The sequence below is a fragment of the Rattus norvegicus genome, chromosome 8 (assembly GCF_021556685.1).
Source record: "Rattus norvegicus strain SHRSP/BbbUtx chromosome 8, alternate assembly SHRSP_T2T, whole genome shotgun sequence".
Classification (NCBI taxonomy): Eukaryota; Metazoa; Chordata; class Mammalia; order Rodentia; family Muridae; genus Rattus; species Rattus norvegicus.
The window spans coordinates 68135001-68155218 of NC_141541.1; the positions used below are offsets into that span (position 1 = coordinate 68135001).

The following is a 20218-nucleotide window of genomic DNA, read 5'->3' on the forward strand; positions in this document are numbered from 1 at the left end:
GTAGCCAAAGGTAGCTACAGATGTCGCTGGAGACAAAAGTCGTAAAAACAACAACAACAACCAAAACCACCACCCACCACCAACAACAAAGAAAAAACAAAACAAAAACAAAAAAAAATGAACTTGACTGCAAGGTGTGTGAGCAGGAACTTTGTAGGTGACAATATTGTGGCCCGGCTGCGAAGGTTGGGAATGCTCACTGGAGGGAGCACAGGAGGTGCCCGCCAGCTCTCGCTGTTTGTCACAGTGAGAGGAAGGGAAATAATATCCGCTAATGCTTTATTTTCAAGGCACCCTTCAGAAACTTTCTGGCTTCAGAGCCAGTCTGTTTGCTGGGTAGAGAAGAGAATGGGACAGTCACCTTGGATATCTAGAGCAGCAAATGCCAAGTGTGGCACACACATGCACATATGGGTGTGCATATGTACGGGCTACATATTTGAAATGGATCATGTGGATATTACATTTCATACTTCACATTCTGGTGTGTGTATGTGTGTGCGCGTGTGTGCGCGCGCGCGCGCGCGCGTGTGTGTGTGTATTTACAGTGTAAAAAGTAAAGGCTGCCTTAGAAAAACATGATTTAATTTGGACATACAAATTTACATTCTTGGGACTGGAGAGATGGATCAGTAGTTAGGAATACTTCCATAAGACCTTGGGTCAGCTCCCACCATCCTCCTCGTGGTGATTCACAACACCAGTTTTGGGGGCTCTGATGCCCCTTCTGGACTCTTTGGGAACTTCATACATGTAGTGCACATAAACTTATGCAGGCACATACACACAATTTTTAAAAATAGATTTATTTATTTATTTTATGTATATGAGCACACTGTAGCTATCTTCAGACACACCAGAAGAGGGCATCAGATCTCATTACAGATGGTTGTGAGCCACCATGTGGTTGCTTGGAATTGAACTCAGGACCTCTGGAAGAGCAGCCAGTGCTCTTAACCACACTTCAGCCCCACACTTTTTTTTTAATTTAGAAAAATAAATTTATATTCTTTATGCTATTCACAGAGCACGGGTAAAGACAAGAAAAATAAAAGTATAAACTCTTGTGTCTTTTCTGGTAGTTCATATTGTGTACATTTAAAATGTGGTAACAATGTATCCTTTACTCAGGAAACATCTGAGGAGCTCACACAGAGAAACATCATGTGCTCACCATGATGCTGAGCTTACGAAGTGGAAACCTGAGGAGATATTCCAGCCAACCAAGGAATGTGACCCAAAGTGCTGTGAGTTCCCAAGAAAGAGTGCTTACTTGACACACATCAGGCAGGCTCCACAGTGGAGGGGACACCAGAGCTGGGGCTTGGAATAAACGATGGTTAATATTGTAACCTTGGAAACTCACCTATGAGAGAGACCAGCCTCTAAACATGTGTGTGGAGGGAACTTCTAGATTAACTAAGGTGAGAAGACCCACCCTAACTGTGGGCAGCTCCATTCCCTGGGCTTGGGTCCCAGGCTAAATAAAAGGAGAAAGGGAGCTGAGCACAGGTACTCACAGCCCTCTTCCTCCCGACTGTGCATGCTGTGTGGGCAGCTGCTCCCAGCTTCTGTTGTCATCACTTCCTACCATGATCGACGCTCGCACTGAGAGCCACAACACCCCCTTCCTACCTCAGCTTCGCTTCTTGTCATATCTTTTGTCACAGAAATGGGACTAATGTGGCGTATGAAGAGGAGTGTGCTGGTCAGGTGTCTGAGGGCAGTAATGGAGGGAGAGGAAGGCAGTTGGGGGCAGGCTGAGGGCACTTTGACTCTGCAGTGTTTCTCCATCGTGCCTGACACAGAACAGAGAGGGGCCTGCTGAATGGCCACCTGGATGATCAAGCTCTTCAGCCCTTACCTCACTATATCCACACATCATTATCGTGTGGTCTCTACCCAGGGTGGGGAGGAATCTCCTACACACATAATTCTGCATTGCAAACCACTCAGTGGCAGTTTCTTCTGAGCTGTCTGGGCACTACACCAATTCATAAGTGGCACAGGAGCTGGACAGGAGTGGATCTCAGGTTCCTGTGTCAGTGCTGAGATATTCTGCTTATCTCTGTAATGCCTAGGATAAAATCTTATTAAAATGGCTTTAGCCTTTTGGCAGTTATCTTAGCTGTCTGCCTCTGTCAAGACAGTCTACAGCACAGCTGCTCTTCAGACCACGTTCTCCGCTCAGAGTCTGAGCACAGTAAAGCGAGTGCATCAAGAGCTCATACGTTAACTCTCCAATCACCAGGTGGGATCAATCACTGTGGAATCACCAAGGCTTGGAGCATAAAGAATTCCAGCCACCTACTCCTATCCTGTCACCCCCAGATAAAAAGAATCCAAGACTTAAGTTCTAGTCCCCAAGGCCATCAGGCCAGGGCTTGTTTGAAAAAAGATACCCTCAGATCCAAGACTCTCTTAGATCTGATCTTTCTCTGTGTGTCTGTCTGTCTCTGTCTGTCTGTCTCTCTCTCTCTCTCTCTTTCTCTCTCTCTCTCTCTCTCTCTGTTCACATGTATAAACGTCAGAGGATAACCTGGCATGTTGGTCTTCATTTTCTACTTTTATTCAAGACAGGTTTCCTTGTTTTCTGCTGTGTAGGCCAGGGTAGGCATTTGGGGGTTTTCATGTCTCTGCCTCTCATCTCTCTCAGGGAGCTGAGATTATAGAGGTTTATGTCCCACGTCCAACTTTTATGTGGGTTTTGGGCTTTGAACTCAGTCTCCATGCTTGCACAGCAAGCGTTCATAAACACTGAGCCATCTCCCCAGCCCAGATTCAAGTCTCTTGAAGAGAAAAGAACAAAACAAAACAAAAAAATCCAAACAACAGCTAATCATCAAATCAATGTCTGGGGTGGATTTCACAGCCTTCCAGGTTTTAGGATGCTTGGAATGGGGCACAGCTTTTGTTTCTATAGTAACATCTCCTCCTCAGAGAACAACTGTTTCAGGGCAACAATGGAATAAGATGCCCTCAGCCTATAGAGGAAGAAGATTGTACCTACATAGTTCCTGGGTGTTTCCTTGCAGGGAGGACTGTAAGTCACCCTGAACCAGAGGCAGAGTCAATTTCCAGATCACAGGGCAGAGCTACACAGGGTTTCCAGAAACTGATTTCCCCATCTTTCCTGACTTTGGAGTTGCCAGAGGAAGGGCCCTAGAGCCGTGTTACAGTCTAGACCTGATCAGGACCCCTTCACACATGTCACCCTTGATATAAAACTGCAGCCAATTTTGCTTTCAGCCTATCAAAACATCATTTTGTCTCAATTCACTGAAACTCCACCTTTCCTCAGTCCTGTACTGTCTGCCTTTTCCTTGGAGAGAGGCTGCCTCTGGCACATGGCTCCCTTCTTGCAACAGTGAACAAACATGACATTGGGAGGGCAGGGCTTTTCTCTGGTGGTCCTGGCCGACTGGGCTAGGACACTAGATGAACCTGGGATTAAAATTTTCATCAGGAGCGTACAAAAGGGAGGGGAGGGAGATGAAAGCTTGCAGTGAAACGCCAAGACGCACGTTGTTTCCCATGAAACCTTTAGATCATGTCTTCACCCCAGCCATCTATAAACCCGATTTCTCAATTTTTAGACTGAAGTATGTGCATATGTTCTCTGATTATGGACTATACTATAGCTACAGGGAATGTTCAACTCAGAAGATCTATTCTGGCTGTTCTCGTTGTTACTGTTTTGCTTTTTTTTTTTTGGCTGTCCTGGAACTCACTCTGTAGACCAGGCTGGTCTCAAACTCAGAAATCCACTTGCTTCTGCTGGGATTAAAGACGTGCACCCTCACAGCCTTGCTCTGTATCTTTTTAATTGTCTGCCTTTGTTGAGTAGTTTCTAGGACACAATCTTGGGGCATGGCAAGACTCTGCCTGAGTGTTTCCTACGCTTGAGATCTTGAGTCGTGAAGGTCTATGATGACAGTGAAGGTCGTCTGTTTCTGTGTGCTTCATGCCCTGGTTTACTGTGTCAGGGTGGCCTCAGGGGCGCTAGAGTAAGGCCTGGGTGAGCACCCCAGGTTGGTAGGCTTTGGTGTGAACTGTTACATAGCATTGCTGGAAGGGACCCCCTGGAAGCTGCTCTCCTGGACTTGGCCCACGTGTCCACTTGCTCACTCAAATCTGTCCTCTCTCGCTGTGATAAACGGGTGGGAGCACCGATTTCTGAATCCTTAAGTCTCGCTACTGGATGAGACAGGGTTACCTTGGGGACCTCTAACCCTGTATGGCACATGAGCAAGCCGTCTCGCAGGTGGGTCATGCAGCGAGGGCTGCCCCAGCCGCCGGGCATCTCTCCCTTAGCTGCCTGGCTTGGGATTTCCACACAGGCTTACCTTTCCCACAGGTGGTGGAGCATTCTGTTGTCCCCAGCTGCTTCCAGTTGTGGTCCCGGTTTCGCCTGGGGTGCTGTGGTGCTGGAGGCACTAAGTTATCTGGTCGGTGGGAAGGGAATCTCTCCGGATGCCTGACTGGGAAGGTCTGCGTGGATTCTGATGTGAATACTTCAGGGGCCTCGACGTGTGAGTCTTCCTTCTCCTGGTTCTTCTCCCTCTCTTCTCTGTCCTCCTGACCGCCATCTTCTGTTTCCAACTGCCCATTGAAAGGTTCTCCTAGGAGAAGCAGCACACCCACAGAAGTGAGATGCCTTTGCACATTGAGTTGAAAAAAGATGAAAAGGGAGAGAGTTTTGCCACTGGCCAGGATGCAGTAGGAGCTCATTTGAAATAACAGTGGTAATTTAGAAAAAGAAATACTCATTTCTCTCATATTTAAAACATTATTAAAAGTCAGTAATAAGGGGCTGGAGATATGGCTCACTGGTAAGAGCACTTACTGCTTTTGCAGAACACCCAGCTTCAATTCCCAGACCCAGAGGGTGGCTCTCAAATGTCTATAACTCCAGTCCCGGGAAATCCAACACCACTTCTGGCCTCCTGGGGCACAGGTAACACATGTGGCACACAACAAGATACTCATACATATAAACAAAATAGTGAGGAATTGTCGAAGGTCATGGGAAGATGGTCCCTCCCCAACAAACATACAAACAGCTAAAAGCCATAAAAATCTCTCAGTTTCGCTCATAATGCACATATCACCTAGGAAGACACGGACCAGGAGAACCTCAACTCTTTTCTACCTTATGTAAGAGTTAAAAAGTTTGGAAGCTCATGTCCTCCAGTCCTCTGCTGGGAGCTGACATCTGCTTCTCTCAGTATGCATGAGCTTACACACAGATGCTAACTTGTGGAGAGAAGTCTGGCTCCATCGCTCTAAGTTTGAAATGTGCACATACTCTTTGACCTCCTTATGTTGTTTCTAGAATATTTATCCTATACATGGTCTCATTCTTTTACTTAAAGCAGTGCATAAAAATATGGTTACTAAAATATCCTATGCCATACCAAGACAATAGACTTCAGTGTGTGCTGACGGTAAAAATTAAATGACATCATAGCACAACTATGAAGTGGAATAAACAAAGAATGCAGAATATGTATGTTCTAACTCAGCAGCATGACCGACATGTTGCTTGCTGAACAAGAGTGCATAGACTTGGCTTTGTGCACACACAGACACACATGTGCGGACACACACGTGTGCAGAGCGATGTGGCAGATCACTTTTGAGATATGGGGTCTCTCTGTTTTTGTTCCTCTTCAAGTCTGGCTATGCTCCTAGATTTTTGCTTATTTTCATTTTAACAGATAAAGAAAGCTGTTTGGTTTGAGGGGGGCCCTCCCTTAGCATAGTGCAAACCTGGGTTCTCAGGAGGGACAAAACAGAGTTCCCACAAGCATCTGTGGTGGGCAGGGCAAGGGCACTGCACAGAAGGCCATTTTAGACAGAGATATACCAATGGCATGGGGCTTTGCACTTCCTGAGCACCAAAGACCCCAGCATGGACCACACCATGTCCTTGGAACCTTACCACATCTGAGGTGACAGTGGGGGTCAGCTCTCAATCTCACTCTCTAGGTTGTGCGCCCAGCACAAGCTGGGGGGGGGGGTTCCATGAGGCTGCTCCTGTGAGCAGGGTCAGTGCAGAGAGACAGGATATGCATGTTCTACACGTCGCTTTAACCCATCCCAGATCCCGGGACTTTCCCTTAAGCTTGCCGCAAGTGTGTGCACAGGGACACCCATCAGGTGTCCTCAGCCTCTGGTTGACTGAGTTCAGATATTCTGCCAACTTCAGAAGAGTGTAATATTCAGGTTGGTTTTGAACAAACTAATTGCAAACAATGATATTTAAAGTATAGACAAATGCTCAAATTACCTATAGGAAGGCTTTATTTATTTATTTTTTTAATAGAAAGGGGTAAGGCAGATTCATCGCACTGGTAAGAGACATTCCCTCTGGGAGGAAAAGGGAATTAAAAGTTGATACTTGGTGGGCTATCCTGAGACTTCAGGGCAGGAGAGACCGCCACTTCTGCCCACCTTTGCCTACATCCCTGGCCCAAGAGGAAACTGTAAAGGACCTCTGGGAACAGGAAGATAGGGACAGTCAAGCTGCAGGAGCCCTGCAGTCCAGACTGCACCCAGATCTGAACAGACCCGGTGAAACAGCTCCCTGCATCCAAATCCTGTGGGAGGGAGAGGTAGACCTTCAGAGGGGCAGACACGCCTGGGAAACCAGAGGAGACCACTCTCTGCCCACATTTCTGACTCTAGAGGAAAACACCTAAAGCCATCAGGGTCCCCTGTGCACAGGGACCCAGAAGTAGGGACAGGCCCTTCTGGTTGCTGCCCTCACAGAGAGCTGAAACACAGCCCTGAGGAGCGACTTCAGGCCTGAGACCAGAGGTAAGACCAACTTTTCTGCTCCAAGTGACCTGCCTGCTGGACTCAGGACACACGTCCACAGGAACACCTGAAGACCAGTAGACAGGAACGACTACACGCCTGAAAGCAGAACACTCTGTGCCCATAACTGACTGAAAGAAAACAGGAAAACAGGTCTACAGCACTTCTGACACACAGGCCTATAGGACGGTCAAGCCATTGTCAGAAATAGCAGAACAAGGTAACACCAGAGACAACCGGATGGCGAGAGGCAAGCACAGGAACCTAAGCAACAAAAACCAAGACTACATCGCATCATCGGAACCCAATTCTCCCACCAAAGCAAACACTGAATATCCAAACACACCAGAAAAGCAAAGTCTAGATTTAAAAACACATTTGATCATAATGATGGAGGACTTTAAGAAAGACATAAAGAACTCCCTTAGAGAAATGCAGGAAAACACAAGTAAACAAGTAGAAGCCCTTAGAGAGGAAACACAAAAATCCCTGAAAGAATTACAGGAAAACACAATCAAACAGGTGAAGGAATTGAAAATGGAAATAAATAGAAACAATAAAGAAAGCACAAAGGGAGACAACCCTGGATATAGAAAACCAAAAGAAAAGACAAGGAGCCGCAGATACAAGCATCACAAACAGAGTACAAGAGATAGAAAAGAGAATCTCAGGAGCAGAAGATTCCATAGAAATCATTGACACAACAGTCAAAGATAATGTAAAATGGAAAAAGCTACTGGCCCAAAACATACAGGAAATCCAGGACTCAATGAGAAGATCAAACCTAAGGATAATTGGTATAGAAGAGAGTGAAGACTCCCAACTCAAAGGACCAGTAAATATCTTCAACAAAATCATAGAAGAAAACTTCCCTAACCTAAAGAAAGAGATGCCCATAAACATACAAGAAGCCTACAGAACTCCAAATAGATTGGGCCAGAAAAGAAACTCCTCCTGTCACATAATAGTCAAAACACCAAATGCACAAAACAAAAAAAGAATATTAAAAGCAGTAAGGGAAGAAGGTCAAGTAACATATAAAGGCAGACCTATCAGAATTGCACCAGACTTCTCACCAGAGACTATGAAAGCCAGAAGATCCTGGACAGATGTCATACAGACCCTAAGAGAACACAAATGCCAGCCCAGGTTACTGTATCCAGCAAAACTCTCAATTAACACAGATGGAGAAACCAAGATATTCCATGACAAAACGAAATTTACACAATATCTTTCTACAAATCCAGCCCTACAAAGGATAATAAATGTTTAAGCTACACCCTAGAAAAAGCAAGAAACTAATCGTCTTGGCACCAAAACAAAGAGAAGACAAGCACACAAACATAATCTCACCTCTAAATACCAAAATAACAGGAAGCAACAATCACTATTCCTTAATATCTCTCAACATCAATGGACTCAATTTCCCAATAAAAAGACACAGATTAACAAACTGGATATTCAATGAGGACCCTGCATTCTGCTGCCTACAGGAAACACACCTCAGAGACAAAGACAGACACTACCTCAGAGTGAAAGGTTGGAAAACAACTTTCCGAGCAAATGGTCTGAAGAAGCAAGCTGGAGTAGCCATCCTAATATTGAATAAAATCGATTTTCAAGCAAAAGTCATTAAAAAAGATAAGGAAGGACACTTCATATTCATCAAAGGAAAAATCCACCAAGATGAACTCTCAATCCTAAATATCTATGCTCCAAATACCAGGGCACCTACAGACATAAAAGAAACCTTACTAAAGCTCAAAGCACACATTGTACCTCACACAATAATAGCAGGAGATTTCAACACCCCACTCTCATCAATGGACAGATCATGGAAACAGAAATTAAACAGAGACATAGACAGACTAACAGAAGTCATGAACCAAATGGACTTAACAGATATTTATAGAACATTCAATCCTAAAACAAAAGAATATACCTTCTTCTCACCACTTCATGGTACTTTCTCCAAAATTGACCATATAATCGGGCACAAAACAGGCCTCAACAGATACAGAAAGATAGAAATAATCCCATGCATCCTGTCAGACCACCATGAGCTAAAGCTGGTCTTCAGTAACAATAAGGAAAGAACGCCCACATATACATGGAAGGTGAACAATGCTCTACTCAATGATAACTTGGTCAAGGAAGAAATAAAGAAAGACATTAAAGACTTCTTAGAATTTAATGAAAATGAAGGCACAACATATCCAAACTTATGGAACACAATGAAAGCTGTGCTAAAAGGAAAATTCATAGCGCTGAGTGCCTGCAGAAAGAAACAGGAGAGAGCATATATCAGCAGCTTGACAGCATACCTAAAAGCTCTAGAACAAAGAGAAGCAAATACACCCAGGATGTGTAGGAGGCAGGAAATAATCAAACTCAGAGCTGAAATCAACCAAGTAGAAACAAAAAGGACTATTCAAAGAATCAATAGAACCAAAAGTTGGTTCTTTGAGAAAATCAACAAGATAGATAAACCCTGAGCCAGACTAACGAGAGGACACAGAGAGTGTGTCCAAATTAACAAAATCAGAAATGAAAAGGGAGACATAACTACAGAATCAGAGGAAATTAAAAAAATCATCAGATCCTATTACAAAAGTCTATAACAAAACTGGAAAATCTACTGGAAATGGACAATTTCCTAGACAGATACCAGGTACTGAAGTTAAATCAGGAACAGATAAACCAGTTAAACAACCCCATAACTCCTAAGGAAATAGAAGCAGTCATTAAAGGTCTCCCAACCAAAAAGAGCCCAGGTCCAGATGGGTTCAGTGCAGAATTCTATCAGACCTTCACAGAAGACCTCATACCAATACTATCCAAACTATTCCACAAAATTGAAACAGATGGATCACTACCGAATACCTTCTATGAAGCCACAATTACTCTTATACCTAAACCACACAAAGACCCAACGAAGAAAGAGAACTTCAGACCAATTTCCCTTATGAATATCAACGCAAAAAGACTCAATAAAATTCTTGCAAACTGAATCCAAGAAAACATCAAAACAATCATCCACCATGATCAAGTAGGCTTCATCCCAGGCATGCAGGGATGGTTTAATATATGGAAAACCATCAACGTAATCCATTATATAAACAAACTGAAAGAACAAAACCACATGATCATTTCATTAGATCCTGAGAAAGCATTTGACAAAATTCAACACCCCTTCATGATAAAAGTCCTGGAAAGAACAGGAATTCAAGGCCCATACCTAAACATAGTAAAAGCCATATACAGCAAACCAGTTGCTAACATTAAACTAAATGGAGAGAAACTTGAAGCAATCCCACTAAAATCAGGGACTAGACAAGGCTGCCCACTCTCTCCCTACTTATTCAATATAGTTCTCGAAGTCCTAGCCAGAGCAATCAGACAACAAAAGGAGATCAAAGGGATATGGATTGGAAAGCAAGAAGTCAAAATATCACTATTTGCAGATGATATGATAGTATATTTAAGTGATCCCAAAAGTTCCACCAGAGAACTACTAAAGCTGATAAACAACTTCAGCAAAGTGGCTGGATATAAAATTAACTCAAATAAATCAGTAGCCTTCCATTACGCAAAGGAGAAACAAGCTGAGAAAGAAATTAGGGAAATGACACCCTTTATAATAGTCCCAATAATATAAAATACCTCAGTGTGACTTTAACCAAGCAAGTCAAAGATCTGTATGATAAGAACTTCAAGCCTCTGAAGAAAGAAATTGAAGAAAATCTCAGAAGATGGAAAGATCTCCCATGTTCATGGACTGGCAGGATTAATATAGTAAAAATGGCCATTTTATCAAAAGCGATCTACAGATTCAATGCAATCCCTATCAAAATTCCAATCCAATTCTTCGTAGAGTTAGGCAGAACAATTTGCAAATTCACTTGGAATAACAAAAATCCTAGGATAGCTAAAACTATCCTCAACAATAAAAGGACTTCTGGGGGAATCACTATCCATGAACTCAAGCAGTATTACAGAGCAATAGTGATAAAAACTGTATGGTATTGGTACAGAGACAGGCAGATAGACCAGTGGAATAGAATTGAAGACCCAGAAATGAACCCATACACCTATGGTCACTTGATTTTTGACAAAGGAGCCAAAACCATCCAATGGATAAAAGAGCATTTTCAGCAAAAGGTGCTGGTTTAACTGGATGTCAGCATGTAGAAGAATGCAGATCGATCCATGCTTATCACCCTGTACAAAGCTTAAGTCCAAGTGAATCAAGGACCTCCACATCAAACCAGATACACTCAAACTAATAGAAGAAAAAGTGGGGAAGAATCTCAAACACATGGGCACTGGAGAAAATTTCCTGAACAAAACACCAATGGCTTATGCTCTAAGATCAAGAATCGACAAATGGGATCTCATAAAACTGCAAAGCTTCTGTAAGGCAAAGGACACTGTGGTTAGGACAAGACGGCAACCAACAGATTGGGAAAAGATCTTTACCAATCCTACAACAGATAGAGGCCTTATATCCAAAATATACAAAGAACTCAAGAAGTTAGACCGCAGGGAAACAAATAACCCTATTAAAAAATGGGGTTCAGAGCTAAACAAAGAATTCACAGCTGAGGAATGCCGAATGGCTGAGAAACACCTAAAGAAATGTTCAACATCTTTAGTCATAAGGGAAATGAAACTGAGATTTTACCTCACACCAGTGAGAATGGCTAAGATCAAAAACTCAGGTGACAGCAAATGCTGGCGAAGATGTGGAGAAATAGGAACACTCCTCCATTGTTGGTGGGATTGCAGACTGGTAAAACCATTCTGGAAATCAGTCTGGAGGTTCCTCAGAAAATTAGACATTGAACTGCCTGAGGATCCAGCTATACCTCTCTTGGGCATATACCCACAAGATGCCCCAACATATAAAAACGACACGTGCTCCACTATGTTCATAGCAGCCTTATTTATAATAGCCAGAAGATGGAAAGAACCCAGATGCCCTTCAACAAAGGAATGGATACAGAAAATGTGGTACATCTACACAATGGAATATTACTCAGCTATCAAAAACAATGACTTTATGAAATTCATAGGCAAATGGAGGGAACTGGAAAATATCATCCTGAGTGAGGTAACCCAATCACAGAAAAACACACATTGTATGCACTCATTGATAAGTGGCTATTAGTCCAAATGCTCAAATTACCCTAGATGCACAGAACACATGAAACTCAAGAGGGATGACCAAAATTCGAATGCTTCACTCCTTCTTTAAAAGGGGAACAAGAATACCCTTGGGAGAGAATAGGGAGGCAAAGTTTAGAACAGAGACTGAAGGAACACCCATTCAGAGCCTGTCCCACATGTGCCCCATACATATACAGCCACCAAACTAGACAAAATGGATGAAGCAAAGAAGTGCAGGCTGACAGGAACTGGATGTAGATCTCTCCTGAGAGACACAGCCAGAATACAGCAAATACATAGGCGAATGCCAGCAGCAAACCACTGAACTGAGAATGGGACCCCCGTTGAAGGAATTAGAGAAAGAACTGAAAGAGCTTGAAGGGGCTTGAGACCCTATATGAACAACAATGTCAACCGACCAGAGCTTCCAGGGACTAAGCCACTACCCAAAGACTACACATGGACTGACCCTGGGCTCTAACTGCATACGTAGCAATGAATAGCCTAGTAAGAGCACCAGTGGAAGGGAAAGCCCTTGGTCCTGGCAAGGCTGGACCTCCAGTGAATGAGATTCTTGGGGGAAGGGTGGTAATGGGGGAAGGATGGGAGGGGAACACCCAAATAGAAGGGGAGGAGGATGTTGGCCTGGAAACTAGGAAAGGGAATAACATTTGAGATGTAAATAAGAAATACCCAAGTTAATAAAGATGGGAAAAACAAGTTGATATTTTTTGGTTTTGTTTTGTTTTAGTTTGTGTTATTATTACTTTTTTCTTTGCATGTACATATGTACAAATCTGCTTACATGTGTGTGAATGCACATATGTTAGAGTGCATACACACATGTACGTAGAGGCCAGAGGTTGATATCAAAAATCTTCCTTGATTGCTGTCTATTGTATTTAAGGCAAGGTCTCTCAGCTAAACCCAGAGCGCACTGCTGCAGCCACCCTAGCCTGCCTGCTCTGGGATCCTCTGCCTTCTGAGCATTGGAACTGCAGGTGGGCTACCATTCCTACCTGGCAATAAAGTTGATTCTGGAATCCTGGACCCTTGTCCTTTCCTTGCTGGGTGCATAGCTGTATTCTATTTTTGGAACAATTTTAGGTGGACAGGCAGGAGTCATCAGGTTGGCTTTGAGGGTGGAGGAAGGGGTCAGAAGTCATGGAGGCTGAGGTTTCTAGAAGCCTAAACCAGAGAAAAATGGATTCTTCCTGTAGCACCTTGGTCTTGGCTTCATGAAACCCTTTTGAGAATGCTGACCTTCAGAACTGTAAGGCCACCACCTGCATCTTGTTCTGAGTTACTGGTTGGAAGGTCATTTGCTACAGCAGCAACCTGAAGCCAATGCAATCATCTCAGATGTGGGGTCAGGATGTTTAACTGTGGCTTAGCATCAGATGAATGAAATAACCCATCAGGGAGGCTTTAATGGAGAGACATGTTCTGATACCAAGTCCACTACCTTGAAATATGTGCAGGTTTTCTCTGCATTGTTCAGGACACAGAGGGTAGGGGCACAAGGAGAGAGAGTGGGGCAGGGAGAGCTTTAAGAGAAAGTGATCAAACATGCTTGGTGGTAAAAACAAGGGGCTTTACCCGGTCTCCTGTGTGGTGGCACCTGTGGACTGATGGCATTATTCCCCATGATCACGTACTCATAGTGGACTCCTGGGTTGGGCTGCTGGTGTATCATCTGAGGACACAAAGTCAAAGTTAGCACAGCCTGCACAGACACACCCCTTTCTGGATGGCTTTGGTCTCGAGAGCGTAAGTGGTACTGTAGTTAAATGTGCAAGCTCTCGTCTAGTTGCAGCAACAAACCAATGGCTTACATGAGGTTAATTCCAGTGCCTTCTTGTACGTCGTTCTTGAACAATTGAAGACTTCATGTGCATATGAATCAGGAGAAAAGTGGGTGAAATGATTAAGACTTTATGAAGATACAAGTTAAGGTTTTATAAAGTCCAATTGGACAGTAGGAGAACCCGTGACTGACAGCCGTACTCAGCCAGGGCTTGGATCAGTGACCTTGAAATGTTCCAAGATCTTTACACCACAGAGGAACCTGTTTGAGCACTAGGTGGTGGCAGTCAAGCAAAGGAGGACCAGATCTGAGCAGGGCTAGCCTAGAACAGTAAGGGTCCTTTAATGTTCTCAACTAGGCCCATAAGGCTCACTGGCTTAGGTTGGCCCCACAGGAAGTCCCAGACTCTAGTGAAATAGAGTGGAAAACAAAAACCCAGGCCAACAAAACAAAACAACAACAAAACCTACAAACAAACAAACAAACAAACAACAACCCCCCAAAACAAAAACAAAACAAATATTAACCCCCAAAATATTACAAAAAACCAACCAACCAACCAAAGACCAAACGAACAACAACAAAAAAACCAAAATAAAACAAAACAAAACTGAAACAAAACAACAACACATATAAAAATGTAAGTTTCCCTGGGTCATATTCTTTGAGGAAACAATGTTAAAAGACAAGCGAGAAGCAAACAAACGGTAACAACTGCCAAGTAAGCAGGATCCCAAGCCAGAAGCTGGGTGGGCTGCAGAGGTCTGCTTCTGAGGCACAAGATGATGACTGAGCAAGGCCAGCAGAATTATCCCTCTCTGCCCGCTCTTCCTGTGCTCACAGCTGTTACAGTAGAAGGCGGAGTGGTGGGCAGATTGGAGCAACAGCACCCAGATCTACAATTTAATTGGGAGCCAAGCCAGGGGACACCGTCTTGGTATTTCTGCTCTGTAAAGTGGTTCTTGGCGACCAGCTGTGCAACCCAGAGCCAGTCTCTAGATCTCGTGTTTTAATTTCTTCATCAGGAGGAGAGAGGAGAATTCTGATTGGTTTTTGAGGTCTTGTAGCCCTGCACGTACCCACAAGTCACACCTGCGTTTCCCACTCACGCCACCCCTTCTTGCCTTCTTCTCACTGGTGAAATGTGTTTCTTACATATCCCTCACCCAGAGGCAGGCAGATGTGAGAGGCACAAGACTCACACCACCGAAACATGGGACCCCAGAGGGACACTGCTGTGTGACTGCAGATCTTGCTGTCTACCCCAGCCCTCTCAGTCGCCTCTGCATAAAGTCCTGTTTCTCCTTCTGCCCTCTCCTGTGCCTCTTTTTTGTGAGGAAACAACCGTACTAGATTCTGCCACTGAAAGCCTTATGCTGTTTATGGGGTTATTGTTGGCCACCCTTCCTGGACCACCCACAGGAGGCCGTTCACAGGCAAAGCCTTCACCTCTGATGCTATTCAGAGTTACCCACAGTCAACCAACCAACTGGATGACTCACAGAAAAACACCCCAAATGAACTAAAACAAGGCTTCTTTTGTAATTTCCAGCCTGCTATCCCTCGAGAGGAACAGACCAGAACTCTAGAACTGGAGATATTATTTCTAAAGCTCTGACACAGCAAATATTACAGAGGCCAGTGTGGCTCTGGGGCTAGGAGGTACCTGTGTTTTTATTTAAAGCTTTTGTTTCTTGACATCCTTTGGTTCTGCATCTTTTCAGAACTGGATTCTAGTGGCCTAGTGTGTGTCCACACGTGTATGGGTGCACGTGGAGGTCAGAGGTCAACCTGGAGTGTTGGACAAACTGTGTCTGAGAGACTTTAAGATAAAGTCTCTCACTGGGACCTGGGGCTCTCTTATTAGGCTAGGTTGGCCAGCCATTGAGTCCCATGGATCCTCCTGTCTTTGCTTCCACAGATCTGGGATACATGTGTCACCCGCACCCATCTGTTACGTGGGTGTTGGGGCTGGAACTCAGGTTCTCATGCCTGCAAGACTTTACAGACTGAGTGCCTCAGGCCCTTCTAGTAGATTCTTTTTAAAAAGACCATTAAAAACAACTCTGAAAATTCTGGCTTCAGGAAAGCAATGACAGCCTTGTGTGTGAGGCAGGGAACCTGTACTACAGCTGAAGCTTCACCGTTTCATCTGGGGTCATCTGAAGTGTTCCTTCTCCATTCGCCTTGACGGGGCTGAGAAGGTTGAGCCTGTGGACGGCTTTGCACTTGGCATTTTCTTTCTTTTGCCATAAAAGAGAAAACATGCCAAATTAGCATTGGGAGGAAAGAGCTTGGAGGAGCTCCAGGCCTCATGAAACGGAATTTGTTTGCCTCTGATTCGGTTCAACAAGTTAAATTGGTTTTACTGGGTCCATAAACTCTGAGGGTAATAAAGCACCTGGTAGAGTTTATGGTTTCTGTGAGCCTCATACATTCAGGGGTAAATGTCAAAGATCAATACCAAGCACTGGAAGGAGCTCCTCAGACCGGCTTCACTCAAGTGATTTTATCCAGTCTGGGCAAAGACGTTTCTGCTTATTCAAAGTATATTCCTTGGAAGCGAAAGGAGCCCAAACTCAGAGGGCACCCCACGACCCCCCAAAACTCACATAGACATCCAGGATCTCATTAGTGGGACCTTCAGCCAAAAAGGACTCCCCGGCAGTGCTGGAGATCTCGTTCGGTCGCTTGTAGGTGAACATTGTCCCTCCGCCCTCGTACTTCCCGGGGCGATCGATTGCCCAGTTCCCATTGATGATGGAGCGGCCAGAGCGACTTCGCAAGGCTGTGGAGACAAATGAACCGTTTCTCTGGTAAGCTCAGGTATAGGCAGCAATCTGAATACCCGAGTCACTCAGCTAACGGCCCTGGGGCACGCATGGTCTGAAAGCTCACCACCTCTGGCTCGACCACTCCCTCACCTGAACCATTCCTTCCATGTGAACTTGGGAGAAAAATGAAGGATGGGTGGGATTGGCTGAAGAAGGAGAAAAGGTCGCAAGACAGAGGGGGAAAGACAGCAAGGGAAGAATAAGGCATAGGAGAGAGAAACTAAATTATGTCGTGTGTCATTACTGAGGTGAGGGGCTTCTACACTCCAGCCCATGTGCTGATTTTGGTCCAGTTCAGCTCTTGTATTGTTATTGTTTGCTTTTTTGTTTTGTTTTTAATATAATGGAGGATAAATTTAAGAATTGGGCAATGTCACATAAAAATTTTGAGAGTCCTGGCTTTTCTTATAAAATAGGAAGGCATGTTACCATTGGCCCAACATTAATTAATTAATTAACCTTACATCCTGATCACTGGTCCACCCTCTCTTCCCATTCCCCTGTCACACAGTCCCCCCCAAACCTCTTCCCCGTCTCCTCTGAGATGAGGGAGGCCCCATTGGGTAATCCCCCTCCCCCACGCCCCAATGACCCATCAAGTCTCTGCAGAACTAGGCCCACCCTCTCTCACTGAGACAGGACAAGGCAGCTCAGTTAGGGGAACGGGATCCACAGGCAGGCAGTAGAGTTAGGGACAGCCCCTGCCATTGGGGGACCCACACGAAGACTGAGCTGTGCATCTGCTACATGTGTGCAGGGGTCTAGGTTCAGCTCTTGTATGCTCTTTGTTGATAGTTCAGTCTCTGGGAGCCCCCAAGGGGGACGCCTCTTTCTTATAGGAGACTTGTAAGCTCCGGTCAGTCCCTGCCCCCACCCACTGCCCATCATTCCTCAACAGTGAGGTGAGTCTCTCATGAAACCAGATCTTTATAACAGTCTTACTGTTTGTCCTTCTCCTTGCAGGATAGCATTGATTCTGAATGTCCTTACCAACAGTGCAAAGCCTTTCTTGTAATTCTGACTTCTGTGCCTGCCAACAAGGGCAAAGCCAAGAGGGCCGCAAACATTTCTGGTCTTTCTGGTCATTTTCATTCTTTCTTATTCCCTTCCTGACTTCTCTGGGCTTTATTTTCATACATATGCACGTGCTGTGTGTTTATATGCACAGTGTGTGTGTGTGTGAGTGTTGTTTGAGTGTGTATTTGTGTGCGTATGTTGTGTGTGTGAGTGTGTGTGTATGTGTGTGTGTGTGTGTGTATGTGTGTAAGCTTGGAGGTTGATGCCAGGAGTCCTCCTCAATCATTCTCAACCTTGTTGTCTGCTCACTGAGGCAGGGCCTCATATCTTTTGGATCTGACTAGTGTGGCTGGCTTGTTCTGCAGCTCCCATCTCCACAGACCACTTTTACTACAGGAGGGCTTCCATTCCCATTTAGAATTTCTCTGACTCCTAGAGATCTAAACTCTGGTCCTCATGCCTGTCTGAAAAGTGTCTTAATCACTGAGCCACCTCCCCAGCCTCTGTGGGCTTCTGAGCCTGTGGGCTGTGCTGGAGACTTCTGAGATGCTGTCAGATATAATCCTCACTGTGTTGCTAGGCAGCTCTTGCTAGCCTCATTTTTCAGGCACTCCAAGTTGTGGTTTGAATGTGGTGTCCACCACAGACTCGTGTACGGAACACTTCGGCTCCAGATGGTGGTACTGTTTGGGAAGGTTCTGGAGGGTTTAGTAGGTGGAGCCTTACTGGAGGAAGTAAGTCACTGGGGTGTGGGCCTTGAGGGCTTATAGCTGAGTCCCACTCCCTGTCCATCTCTCTTTAGTTCCGGATTACAGCCACAATGTAACCAGCTGCTGCCTCATCCTGCCACATGGCTGTCCTGTCATTGTGAGATATAATAAATCCTTTCTGTCTTGAGTAACAACACAGTGCTCCAGGAACATGAAGTGATTGGTTTAAGTTCATGAAGACTTGTGATCCTCGTAAGGAAGGGAGAGCAAAAGGGAAAGGAAGGTGTTGGAAGGTAATGGTGATGTCCATGTTGGGAGCTTTTCAGAAACTTCTGGCACCTGGAAGGCTACATGATGGTGGTATATTGGGCCTAAGGATGTCCTCATTTTCATATATGTTACCAGACTGCCTTCTGACGCATATGTTTGTATTCAAGGTTAGTGCTTCCTTGGCCAGAGAAACCTGTTCCTGCTGTGGATAGCTGTGCAGAGGCTCACAGCTGGTCAGAGTGCTGAGAGTGAGTGGCTGTTGAGGGCCCAGCCCTAAACAAGATGTCTGCATCAACACCCCAAGGCTCAGGCCACATCCTGGGTAAAGAGGCAGAAAGAACACCAGAGTCAGAGCATGGGGAGGGCACTGAGAAACGCTGTCTTCTGGATATGACGTGGTACTGCTCTCATGCACTCACTGTGGCCCTGGTCATCTGGACAAGGTGACGCCAACAAGGACAGCTAACAGTCCAGCAGGCAGCACTGACTGGCACATGAAGGTGGGAGGGGACATGTTGAGGACTGTCCACAGTTAGTGGCGGGGCGAGTTGGGGTGGGCATTGTCAAGATTCAGGACTCATGTACGGGACTGTCAAAGAACAAATAAAAATGAATTCTATAAAACTAATACAGATGTTAAAGAAAGAGACAAGTCCGAATTTTAAACGTCACAAACATAGTGGGCCTCCTTGAGCCTTAACTTTACAGAATAAATCAACTTAACCTTTTAAAACTCCATGCTGGAAAAACTCAGCTACAAGCAAAATTAGACAGGATGGCATAATTGTCCTACTCCAATTATCCACCGTCCAGGTTCAATAAGGGTGACACTCATGGACCAGCTTACATATCTACAGCCGGCATCCCCAGAGACTAGGCCCTCATTGACAGACGCTTTGCGAAGGCACAGAAGAGTCTCCATATTTAGGCATTTCCCCTGTTCACTCCAGCCTGACTGGAATAGGCAGAAATTAAGAAGATTCAGCATCTTACATTTTGTTCTCAGAGGCAGAGAATATGGACGGCATGTTGGTCCATCTTGCATGTTGTGAGCTACAGAGATAGCTCGCACGGCATGCGGGAAGCCCTAAGTTCTACCCTGACACCACATAAAACGGGCTATGGTGGTTCACGCCTGGAATCCCTGCCCTTGGGAGCAGGCAGAAGAGGATCAAAACTTCAAAGTCAGCCTTGGTCACCTGGGGAACTTGAGGTCATCTGAGATGCTGTCTCAAAAAGAAATTGAGTAAGAAGAACATTTAGGGGGCTGGAGAGATGACTCGCAGTTAAGAACACTTGCTGTTCTGGTAGAGGATCAGGGTTCAATTCCCGGCAACCACATGGTGGCTCACAACCTTCTACATCTCCAGTGCCAGTGGATGCGATGCCTTCTTCTGGCCTCGGCAGGTACCAGTCTCGCCCAGGGTGCACAGATGTGCATGCAGGCAAAACACCCCCCACACAACACAAAAAAGAATAAACCTTTAGAGGAGACGCACACTTGGCACACTTGGGAGAGACAGCCGGGCAGTTAACAGGCCTTGTTTGCTACTCTTCCAGAGGACCTGGGCTCTGTTCCCAGCACTCAT

General features: G+C 45.0%; 1 protein-coding gene across 3 annotated transcripts in view; it reads right to left on the reverse strand.

The window, feature by feature from the left end:
• The window catches only part of Thsd4 (thrombospondin type 1 domain containing 4), a 627039-nt gene that overhangs the window by 28223 nt on the left and 578598 nt on the right, over positions 1-20218 (reverse strand). For all 3 annotated transcript variants that reach the window (XM_087562028.1, NM_001429247.1, NM_001429249.1), the window contains 3 exon segments: positions 16411-16586; positions 13591-13687; positions 4347-4622 (listed from right to left, as the gene is read on the reverse strand). In XM_087562028.1, coding sequence (XP_087418154.1) covers positions 4347-4622; positions 13591-13687; positions 16411-16586 — 549 coding nt within the window.